Here is a 12,143-nt window from a genome sequence, read left to right on the forward strand (position 1 = left end):
AGTTTGCGCATCGTGCGTGACAGACCTCAGCAACTCAGCATTTTGGCTAATCTACTTTATTTACATATAAACACACAGAGCACATGTCTCTCTCTCTCTCTAGCAACAGACAGCAAAGAGAAAAAGGACAAAGGACAATAGTCCCACTTCACGGAACACAGTAACACAAACATCCTGTCTTCGTTACTTCCCACTCTGTGGAGTCAAAACATACCATGTCATGTGAAAGACAAAAATCCCATGACTGCAATTATGGAACAGGAATTCTAACTGTGTGTGTGTGTGTGTGTGTGTGTGTGTGTGTGTGTGTGTGTGTACACCTGCCACAATTCCCTTTTGTGGCCTGTTTAGAACTAAGAGGTCAGTTTCTACACAAGAGAAACTGGACACAAATCTGACAACAAAAATCTCAACATTCAGAAACCAGCAGGAGAACATTTCATTTTCCCATGTCACTACACTGCTGACCTCTCAGCATCGTCAAAGTTAACATCCTTCAACAAAAAAGACTTAACGCAGAGGCTCCAGTGTGAAACTGCTGGACCAAAATGTTATCAGTAAAGTAGATTCTATTCAATTTGGGCTTAATCAGTATTCTGGATTTCTTTCCCACTACAGTTCTTAAATTACAGTAAAAAGATAGTATTATCACAGTGGCTGCTGTTATGAATGGGGTATACTGTTCTTATCATATATACATCTGGGCTCTGTATAGGAGTGTCACAGACCTACTGCAACCCCTTATATTACATGACCACTGCTTTAAAAAAACAATTTTTCCTCTGTGCCCATGCATGTGTGTTTGCATGTATGTGTGTCTGCCAACTGAGGGTAACGTTTCGTTCATTTATTGAAGTGGGCTGAAGCCCATAAGAGCATATGCCATAATAAAACTAAGTCTTAAGTGTCCTAAGATTTTTTGTTCCAGTGTTGTTTATTCTTTTCCTAAATTAATTAAATCACTGGCAACAAATTAACATATTTTGAACTAGAGCAATTTTGCCTTTTTTGGTATGGGATCGTATATCCATTCATAAATACCTTCAAATATACCTTCTTGTCCATTTTTTAATGTGGTGCGCATTATGGTAGGAAAATTCATTTCCAGCTATGACGAGAAGTATTATTTTTCCTTCACAAAAATTAGGAAACTTTGATAGCAATTTAGTGTCCTTTTATTGCAACATATAAACCCTCTGGAAAGACAGAAAACCAAAGTAAAAAGATACAGTTGCATGCCATCCCTATCTCCAAGTGGTGTGAGATTCCAGGTGCCTACCCAGGGTTCTTGTTTCCTTCTGGAAATGTGGCACAGCGGAGACTGTGGTGTCTCAATGATATATGGTTTATGTACACATATATACAACCTGAGCCTACGATGGAGGGGTTCACAGCATCACCACACCAACAACAGTATTGTGTCTCCAATTGCCACAATCTTGGATTCAAGCAGAAATGAGCCATGGCTTTCTCTCTGCCTTTCCAGCCTGCAGCTTTTTCCTCTTCGTCACATCACAGCAAACTGCCCTCAGACTTTTTGCTTCTCACTATCTAAAAGGTAGAGGAGGGAGCCCATCCATTTGCTGACTGGCACAGAGCCCCCTTTCCTCTGTTCTCTTTAGGGCCTATCACATTTCCTTTGTTCCAGTGGCCCATCACCCATGTGGTTGCCTCAACACAGGAAGCTACCCTTGCTTATATTTTAACATTTGCTGCGTCCAGGGGTTAGAATGGGTCTGACACCCACAAACGTACAACAAGAAGAATTAGTGTTAGGATTCCCCACCCCACCCCTGTGCAACTGAACCTCTCTTTACCTCTTATCACCACTCCTTACACCTCTATACCCTCTTACTGGCATGAAACTGACAGATTTCAAGTACAAAATATATCATCAACAGCACTGTACTTAGTTCAAAGAACTTGTTTTTGGTCAAAATGGAAACTTCTTCCCACACACCCCGAAAACCCCCAGAGCTTAGGGACTTGAAAAGGAAGGTGTGTTTTGTTTACTGTGGAAGAGGGAAATGTAAAATGGGTCTACACCAAGAAAGACTCTTCTAGATGAAAAAACTTTAGCACATGAAATCCTGCTGAGGTATAGATTCTGCAAAATGCAATAAGGACTGGTCTCCTAATTGCCAGCATTTGTTCTTTTCAAACAGTTTATGAACCCATTGGCACTGTAAACCACACAAAAGAACTCATGTTGCAAGTTGGGCTAGATAAACTTGCTGTGGCTTCGGAGCAGAATAATATACGACTAAAAACAGGAAACAGTCCTGTCGGTGTTTCTGCTTTCACTCCTTTGAACTACGTTTTACTAGTACAAAGTCAATTACCAAACAGATTTCTCATCAGCATCTGCTGAAAGTAGGAAAGAGAATTTATATATGAGACTAAATTATGCTCTCCAGTTTCCTCCTAGCCACTTCACTGGCTGTATTTAAGATATAATTAAATTTCATTTTAAATACAGTACTAGTGTTTGAAATGTCTCACTTTTGATACTGGTTTACACTGTGTTTTGAATCTTCTCCCCCCACCCCTGTTCCACTGAAAGTGGTTTTGGGGTCTAACTTCAGCCAAATAATAGTGTCTTACAATGTACATTGTATGTTTCATTTTTACATGTTCAGTATTTAAGACTGAAATGCCAGCACACTATTTTACAGCTGTCCTGGGCTCTTTGAAAAAGGATGCTAATATTTCAACTTGAAAATTAGAAAGGTGTTCTAAATATGGATGCTAGCTTTCATATGTTTCATTATATTAAGAATATGGACAAATGAGTCTTTGCCATGAGCGTGGCAATAAATTATTTTAAAAAATAATTAGATTTATTTATTTTTCATTACAATATTGAGTACATCACATCATATACAGTGGACGCTCGGGTTGTTAACGTGATCCGTGCGGGATGCACGTTCGCAACCCACAGCGTTCACAACCCACAGAGGTGCGTTTGCGCATGCACGGGTTGCGATTCAGCGCTTCTACGCATTCGCAAAGCGTGATTTAGCACTTCTGCGCATACACAACCCCCAGAAGTAACCCGTTCCGGTACTTCTGGGTTTCGGCGGGTCCGTAACCCAAAAAAACGCAACCTGAAGTGTCTCTAACCCAAGGTATGACTGTATTCCCATTTTAAATGGAAATAAATTCTGATATATTTGCAGCAAACAGGTGAGGGAGTAGAACTGTGGTTCTAATTTAAAATGTAGAATGTTATCCTGAATATGTGTGCCAAATATCATTGTAGTATCTCAGGAGTAAAGGCACGTCCTTCTCCCTCAAAAAAAGGGGGGGCGATATCATGCCACCCACAGCAAATGCAACCATGTATACATAGTACTTTCATACACGTTGCATGCTTGTGCATGCTTTACAAGTGCTTATTCTGCCACTTGACATAAAATAAGTTTCTAGCCAATGTTTTCTGGTTTTTTTTTTCTCCCTGTGGCTTTTATGTTGTTCACCAATTTGTCAGGAGGAATTGGACTGCTACACTTAGAGAGCAAGACAGAGAATCTTATTCAGTGGAGTGCAGACTTTCTCATATAGCAGCCAAGATGCCCTCATTTTAAGGGTCTGATCCTAACAATCCTAACTTGTTTGAAAGTGGTGTGCAGTGCTGTGTTAGAATATTTCTGACCCAATCATTACCATCTGAATGCATATGTGCAGCATCTGCTGCGATTCACGAAACGCCATTCACTCCTACTCAATAAATCCTATCAGAAGGGAACATGCCAAGGTGTTGCCCCAAGGTATGAGCTTTTGCACACATCCCTGCATGCTGCGGGGTTCATACGGCCCCATCCTTGGCTGATATGTGGATCTGTTGGTTGTTTTTCTGTTTCACCAGATAGTCAGAGAGAACTGAGCCAAATACTTCAAAGACTCCTGCCTCTGTGATGTTAGCAGAGGGCTCATTATAGCAAATCCGTAAAAGTTTGAGACTCTGCTACAACCGGGAGCACTGAGGAGCTGCTCCCTGGGTTTCCTTGGCAGCTGAGATGCAACACAAGGAGGAGGGAGGAGAGGGGAGGCGGGTGTAAGCCAGTCATTTAATTAGTAAGTCTGTAACCAAAAACCCATCTATCTTTGCTGGCAGGTGGCTGACTGAATTTCTATTATTAGCTGACAGGTGATGTCACAAAATCTGTCATGCAGCCAACCAGGGAATCCCCAGCGGAAGATAAACGAGAGAGGGGTCTGGGTTATAAACAAAGGTGCCCTTTGATTGACCTCCATTCACTGTGGACATGTGATGCATCCTGCGAAACCTCCCACCGCTTCCCCCACCCTTGTCAGAATTAGGGCACTGAGTTCATGCTGTGTAAATTATGTTCCCAGCGTGGCGTCTGGCTGTTAAGACTGAAGTATGTGAATGTACTTAACCTTCAGTAACCTTTCCATTGTTTACTTTAGAGTATACATTTGTAGCTTCTGGCAAAAGGTAGGGATATCCTAGAGAGCATGTTAGGCCTCTTATTAATGAAGTTCCAAGAGGTTATAGTCATTTCCCCCCCATTTCCAGCCTGAATTTTTTTTTGGGGGGGGGGGAGGGGGAATAGCCAGGAGACTGCTGGCAAGTAGAAGAGGTTTCATTCTCTCCCTCCCCTCTCCTTTTTATTATTAACTGGATAGTATGATTAGGTGCGAATGGCAAATGAAAAAGATGTCTGAAACTATTCTAGCAACTCACCAAGTGCTGCTGTGGTGCATCTGCTACTCATTGCACGGTGACGGTCCTTTCCACATTGCACTCCTAGCCATAAAGAGTTGATCCCAAGCTTTTGACGTATTACAGGATCCACATTCAGAATTTGTTACTCGCTTTTCGGCCTGCTCCTGTCCTTTGGGTGATGTAGCTAAGTTTGATTCAGGTCACCTTCTGTCTGATTTTTATTACTTAAAAAGAATTGCTTGCTTTTTTAAAAAAAGACAGATTCAGCACAGTCTTTTCTTCCTTTTCAGCCCTTAATTCCTTGTCACATCTTTTCCCCCCCACCTGCACATGTTTATGGGTATCCAGTCAGGCCTAGATCTTACAGGTAGTCATGTATGATGAGCAGCAACATGTTAAACAATGACATCCACAGCCCCACAAAGATGTAACTGCCACCAACTTGTTGACTTTGAAAGGGGATTAGACAAAACCATAAAGGATAAGCCTATCAGTGGGTACTAGCCATGGTGGCTGGGTATTACCTCCAGTATTGGGGACAGTGTGTCTCTACAAGTTGCTGGGAAGCACAAGTGGAAAACATTGTTTTGTACTCCTCCTGCACGCAAGTTTGCCATAGGAATCTGGGTGGCCACTGGGTGAGATCAGAGCCATTGTTTAGATGCAGCAGGGCTTTCCTAAAGTTCTTAGCCTGCTTTGTCTTGAAGGGATAGACATTAGGAGCACAATATTCAATTAGCTTTGCTTGTTCCTGACAAACAGAACCCAGAGTGTGGTGCAGGGACTTCTTCTCTTCCCCTTGGTTCTGAGATTCCACAGGGCTCCAATTGCCCAACCGGGGTGGGGGTGGGGATTTTTTTTTTTTTAAGCATTTGGAAAGATCCTAGTGTGTTGAGAGCAGCTAGGTGCATTTGTGCATGCACATCCATGCATGCACAGACAGCAGGAGGGGACGCATGAATGCTATATCCTGTAGAAATCAACTTGAGTTACACCAGATACTCCATTAATTGGGTTTGAAGGCCCTAGCCCCTCTCTGAGAGGGAAGTATGGGATTGCAGTAAGGGTACATTTTGGATGTGAGGTGGACGTCCTTTTCTGGAGTGTCACTATGGATTTTCCTGTCATTTCTGCATCGGCATTACTTCTGGTAGAGCCGGGGTTGAGAATGTTCCTCTGACTACCCATCCCTTTAAAAGCACTTGGTTCTGGTTATGGACTCTGTATCTTAATGGTTTAGAGTGGATAGGTGGGAAGTTGGGAGAAGGAAAGGCAGGGAGTTTAACAATTTGTAATTAAAACTGCCCCCCAGTGCTACTTTAAAAGTAATTTTTGGTTTTAAAAGTGTTGATTACATATTTTAATGTCACAAAAAGTGGTAGTGGCGTATAGAGTAAGTTGCTTCGGATCAATGTGAGACAACCGACTTAACAAATATTAATACTAATACACCGATGACTTCCCTCAGTCTGCCTTAGCAATAATTCAGGGGTCATTGACTAACAAAGCTGTAGACCTGTTGTGCACCTGAGTTCCACCATGACCTCCAAGATCACTCTTTGATGTATTAGTTCTGTGCAACAAATTAGAAACATAATGGGGGGAGCTCTAGTCCTCCTGATGCTCATCAAAACTTCTTCCACAGACCCTGTTGGACCTTGTTTATTTGGATAAGTCCCCACCCACCCACCCAAAAGAACCCCATCATCATCATCATCATCATCACAGTAAAGTTGTTGCCTGACCTGAACCTCTCCAGACTAGACATATTATCAGTAAAAAAATTAAGTATTGGAAAGCAATACTTCAAAATCCTTTGAAATACACTCAGGCCCTTAGAACTGGCTCTTCTGTTTCACAGTTGAGGCTCAAGCCTATGGCTTCCACTGCATGCCACATTTTGCAGCTGTTTATTATAGCTAGTAGTTTCAAAAACAACAACCAGCAGGTAGAAACCTAGCCTACAAATTCACAGTTGGGTATCTTGTTTTCCTTTCTCTTTTTATGTCAGACATATTTATATGACTAGACACTGTGAGAGAGATCATTATTTTGCCCCCAAAACAGAGTATATTCATGCCTCCTGTAAATGTTACAAGTATGTTCCACAAACAATTAGCTTTTGTTTCTTAGACTGAATTTAGTTAGAATTAAGGTACGGCTAAGCAAAATTGATGCTTAATGAGCTGAGGAAAGGTTGAAATATAGTGTGAGATGAGTATTTGATATTTTCTAGTCAATAGTTTATGAATTCTCAGCTTTTTTTTTTTTGGTTTTGCATTTGTTGAATCAGAAATAGCCATTGCTAATGGTTCCAGAATTTCAGGAAGCAGTAAATGGACAGGACAAACCCCAAAGATTCAAATAGCACCTATTTATAGAACTGATTTAGACACTATTATATTCATCTAAGGATAATTCTATAATCTCAAGATACCAGGAATCTGTCAGTTCCCATATTTATAGGCTACTATAAAAGTAATTTGGGGTTCTACACATAATGAGGCATTAGGATCACTAGCTTTGCAGAAGGCATCTCATGTCTAAGCTTTATTAAAATGGGAACTTTTCTTCCACATGCGTCACTTGAGATGACATGGTCCTTGGAACAGTCATCTAATCAGAAGATTAGTTCTGCCTTTTTTGTTGGTGTCTGGGGTAGGATGAGGGAGGATCAGCATTCTCTCAATTTAATTGTTTCTTGTGAGGCATCTAGTGATCCAGTGAGAGGATTAGACATAGGGAATGTGACCTATTATTTAGAGGTGTGTTCAACCACCATCCTGAATCCCAACCATCTTGGCTTAAGCAGTAGACTCATCTCTTAGATACACAAAAGACAGGAATTTAGTAACATAAAACATCTCAGGCACCAGGTATATTCAGAGAAAACAAAATATTGATGGGCACTTGCTCTCTGTCTCCCCCTCTTGGTTTCATAGTTACTTATTTAACCAAATACCTAATATTTATTCTCCTGGTTTGAATCTTCCAGCAAATTCGGGTTCCCTTCAAGGTCCACAGACACCTCAGTCAACTGGTAGCAATTCCATGACTGAAGTACCAGGTGACCTCAAGCCTCCAACACCAGCATCTACACCTCATGGACAAATGACACCACTGCAGGGCAACAGGTAGTATATTTTCTTTCCCCTTTCTTAGAGCCTGTCTGGACTTTGTGCTGTACAGTGGTACCTTGGGTTAAGTACTTAATTCGTTCCGGAGGTCTGTTCTTAACCTGAAACTGTTCTTAACCTGAAGCACCACTTTAGCTAATGGGGCCTCCTGCTGCTGCCGCGCCGCCGGAGCACGATTTCTGTTCTCATCCTGAAGCAAAGTTCTTAACCCGAGGTACTATTTTTGGGTTAGCGGAGTCTGTAACCTGAAGCGTATGTAACCTGAAGCATATGTAACCCGAGTTACCACTGTGTCATTCTTTCAGGAATGCTTTCTTGTGGCTCAAAATTCAATGTATTGTTGTTGTGGAAATCTCATTGGTATCTATGACATGATTGCATGCCATGGGAATCTAAACTCCATAATCCCTTGCCCCACCATGTTTGATCCTGACCCCAGTGCCCAGCCATGAAAGAGGGTGCTATCATGAATTGCATGGACTCAGTGCAAAGTGGGAGGAAGCTTCTTATAATGGTCACACACACACACACACACACACACACACCCATTGAGTGTTCAGGCTTTGTCTTGAGATTTGCACTCATTGCTGAAGTCAAAATACAGAAGGTTTCTCCAGGCTCTGTCTTGAGACTAGCTAGTTTCATCTTACATGTGAGTTTGCAGGCTGAGTCTTTTACTCTGGAACTCATATCACTTGCATTGCTTCAGGACACTTATGAAAAGGTGTGTGTGTGTGTGTGTGTGTGTCCCGCTGCCACATTATTATTATTCTTGTTAAATTTCTGTAGCACCCATCATCTGAGGATCACAGGGCAGTTTACTATATGAAAACACAAATGCCTAGAATGTTTTTGAAACTGGGTTTTGAAAGTGGGCTGTCAAAGTAAAATGGTAAAAGTGTAAAACCGATGGAGTTTTTTAGAGCAATTTAACTCACTGAACTACATGGCTCACCATCTAATAAGGTATCACAATGTGTGTTTCTGTTTCCATGACATTAATGCTTTCTTTTCCTCTGTCTCTTTAGAAATAGTTCCATTAGTGTGCATGATCCCTTTTCAGATGTAAGTGATTCGACATTCCCAAAGCGAAACTCCATGACCCCAAATGCACCTTATCAGCAGTCTATGAATATGCCAGATATGATGGGAAGAATGCCCTATGAACCGAATAAGGACCCTTTTGGTGGGATGAGAAAAGGTATATTCTGTTTCCTAGCTACCTTATGTGTACGTGTGTGTGAATTTAGGTGATTTGTTACCTTTGCATCCCAGAGATGTGAAGGGGGAAACCCTGTATGATACTGTTCTCACTGATCTCTGCTTTTTATTACATTTCATAAGCTATAGGTGCTCTTTCAGGGTTTGGTGTGGTTTAGACGGAAGGATATTTCTATAAAAGGGGAAAGGATTGTCAGCAAAGTTTTAAAAACGCACTGCTAGGTTACAGTCTACGCACATCTATTTGGGAGTAAACACCAATTAATTTCAGGTGCACACCTGTTTTCTTCTCTGCTTGCAGTGCCTGGAAACAGTGAACCCTTCATGACCCCTGGACAGATGCCCAACAGTGGAATGCAAGAAATGTACAACCAGACTTCCTCAGGGGCAATGTCCAATATGGGCATGGGCCAGCGCCAGCAGTTTGCCTATGGAAGTGGTTATGACCGGAGGTGAGTGACTCTGTCTTTTTTTATCCTCCCTTACAATGGCGTTCTATACTGATGACTTCACACCATCTAGGCCAGGGATGGGAAACCCATGGACCTCCAGGTAATGTTGGACTATACCCAGTTGCAGCCCAAAAAACTTTTACAGGGCCACAAGCTCCCCATCTGTAATGTAGCAATCTCCTGAATCAATTAGAGTAAAATCATTAGTAAAAACTGAGTCTGTCCTCTCCCCCCCCCCCCCCCCCCTACAAGGAATCAGTAAGTGAGGGGTGTGGCTGCATAAGGAAATTTAGGTATGTTGTTGGGTATATTTGAATTCTTATTTGGAGTGGCGTTATCATAACTGAGCTGAAGTGTGTTTGCTCTTAATGAACATTTTAGCCCTGACAAACTGCACTCTACTCTTTTGGGTGATTTTGCAGACTCCTTTGCAAAAAGGTGTAAAAATGTTCATGAGGAGGTGGGTGTCAGAAAGAGGGAGCAGGTCTCCATTGCCAAAGCATAGTTGACTAATGGGGCAAAAGGCCTGACTACATGTCCCGTTGAAAGTAATCCAGTGTATATCCAAACTTCGATCTCTGCCATGTACACAGCACTACTTTCAGTAGGATGCATATCCTCATCTACATTCTGACCCAACAAGCTCAACTACATGTAATTGGAATAAAAGTCTTACCTTGGCAGCCAGAGAAATGAACAGCAGAGCAAGACAGAGAGTGTCAGCATGGTTACTTGTGCAATCCCCTCCAGCTATTTAGAGTCAGGTCAGTTGGAGAGCTTTCTTTGCCCTAAGTGATATCACCACGTAGCCAGGTCTGATTGTCTATATGATGGTGATTGCTTGGGATCAAGCACAAAAGTCTTTTTAGGTAAAATCATCATCATCATCATCATAATTGCACTCAAATAGTTTGGGGAGGGGAACAATGGCTCGGCACAAATATGGCAAAATGCATGAAAGAATGGAAGGTACAGGGGTTTTTGCAAACCTTTTTTCTCTCTCTTCAAAATAGTGACATTTGCAGTGAATTTGGCACAGCACTAGTAAAACAAAAAACAAAGAAGCCCCTTTTTCTTCTTTTCAATAAAAACAAAGCATGCAGACTATGTTTTGCTCCATGTCCCAGTAATTTAGCTTCCTGCCGCTGTCTTTGAGAGGCACTGCTCCTGTAATGTGGTTATAACTATAATCCCATTGTCAATGGTTCAGTAGCTAGAATGGATTATTTCTTAATTATATTAATAAAGACTTTTGAAAAAGCTAGTAGTGGAGATTCCTTCATTGGATGGGGTTGGATTAGATGACCTTCAGGATCCCTCCCGATTCTATGATCTATGATTCTATTATAAGCTCTGGATACCAACAGAAAGGATCAGTGCAGAGGAAAATATATTTTACCGGTTAGAAGTGTTTTGTCCCACAACTTCACTAAAGAGCTAAATAACAAATTTGCCTATACACACACACACAATATTTAAAAAAAAACCAATGTGAATCTGCAACATGAAACTCTAATTACTAGAAATAATCTCTACCAAATATTCTCAAAACATCCAGTGTTTGATGGCCAAACTAAAATTAAGCTAATTTCAGAACATCTTGAATTTTTTCAAACTAAGTTGTTTTGTGATTTTTTTTTACTGTTAGGAATAGAAGTCACAGAACTGTAAGTGGCATGTCATTTGTCCCTCCCCCTCCCAGTTATGTGTAGCTGTTTCCATGTTTCAGGTTTCAGTGGGCTGAATTTCATAATCAAGAGCATCATAAAATAGGTGCCATACATTTATTCCTTGAAGAAATAAACTGCAGTGGTCCCAATGACACTTTGAGTCCCTGAGAGGTCTGGAGCCCAAACCGGCTATGCCTTAATTTTTTAATTACTGTATTTTTTGCTCTATAAGACTCACTTTTTCCCTCCTAAAAAGTAAGGGGAAATGTGTGTGCGTCTTATGGAGCGAATGCAGGCTGCGCAGCTATCCCAGAAGCCAGAACAGCAAGAGGGATTGCTGCTTTCACTGCGCAGCGATCCCTCTTGCTGTTCTGGCTTCGGAGATTCAGAATATTTTTTTTCTTGTTTTCCTCCTCCAAAAACTAGGTGCATCTTGTGGTCTGGTGCGTCTTATAGAGCGAAAAATACGGTATTTTTTTTTTAGCAGATTGAGAGAATAAGTGCTTTTTACAGCATGAGGTTTCCTTTGTCATTTTTAGGTCGGATCATGGGCTGGGTCCTGAAGGCAGTATGGGAGCACCTGGTCAAAGCAACATGGTGCCTTCAAACAGTGACCCAAGCATGTACTCTCCTAACCGTTACCCTGGGCAGCAAAGGTGAACAACAATTTAATTTGTTTCAAATGCCTGTGTTAATCAGATAATTTTAAATCTTGAGAGCCACTGGGCAGAAGGTGCAATTTACCAAGCATTGTTGCTGTGTAGCCTTTTTTCTTTTAATGGGACTTCTGCTGTTCCCTGGCATCATCGACTCCTTTGAGAACAGTAGCAGTGGCTCAGCAGCCATGTCGATGGAGTGTTTCCAGAACTTACAGGAGCTTGATGTCTGGCTTTTCATTATTTCAGTTTTGGATTATAACAGTATGTTCATTTTGAACTTCTAGAGAACATGGGATTGCAAAAGCCCTTCT

General features: G+C 41.5%; 1 protein-coding gene across 14 annotated transcripts in view; it reads left to right on the forward strand.

The window, feature by feature from the left end:
- Nucleotides 1-12,143, forward strand: part of ARID1B (AT-rich interaction domain 1B) — a 358,734-nt gene that overhangs the window by 332,936 nt on the left and 13,655 nt on the right. For 10 of the 14 annotated variants that reach the window (XM_081187405.1, XM_081187415.1, XM_081187411.1 and 7 more), the window contains 4 exons: nt 7,689-7,827; nt 8,859-9,031; nt 9,353-9,503; nt 11,713-11,829. In XM_081187405.1, coding sequence (XP_081043531.1) covers nt 7,689-7,827; nt 8,859-9,031; nt 9,353-9,503; nt 11,713-11,829 — 580 coding nt within the window. The remainder of the gene's footprint in view (nt 1-7,688; nt 7,828-8,858; nt 9,032-9,352; nt 9,504-11,712; nt 11,830-12,143) is intronic. The other 4 variants (XM_081187413.1, XM_081187418.1, XM_081187406.1 and 1 more) reach the window with 1 other exon arrangement.

Source organism: Podarcis bocagei (genome assembly GCF_964188305.1).
Source record: "Podarcis bocagei genome assembly, chromosome: 3".
Lineage (NCBI taxonomy): Eukaryota > Metazoa > Chordata > Lepidosauria > Squamata > Lacertidae > Podarcis > Podarcis bocagei.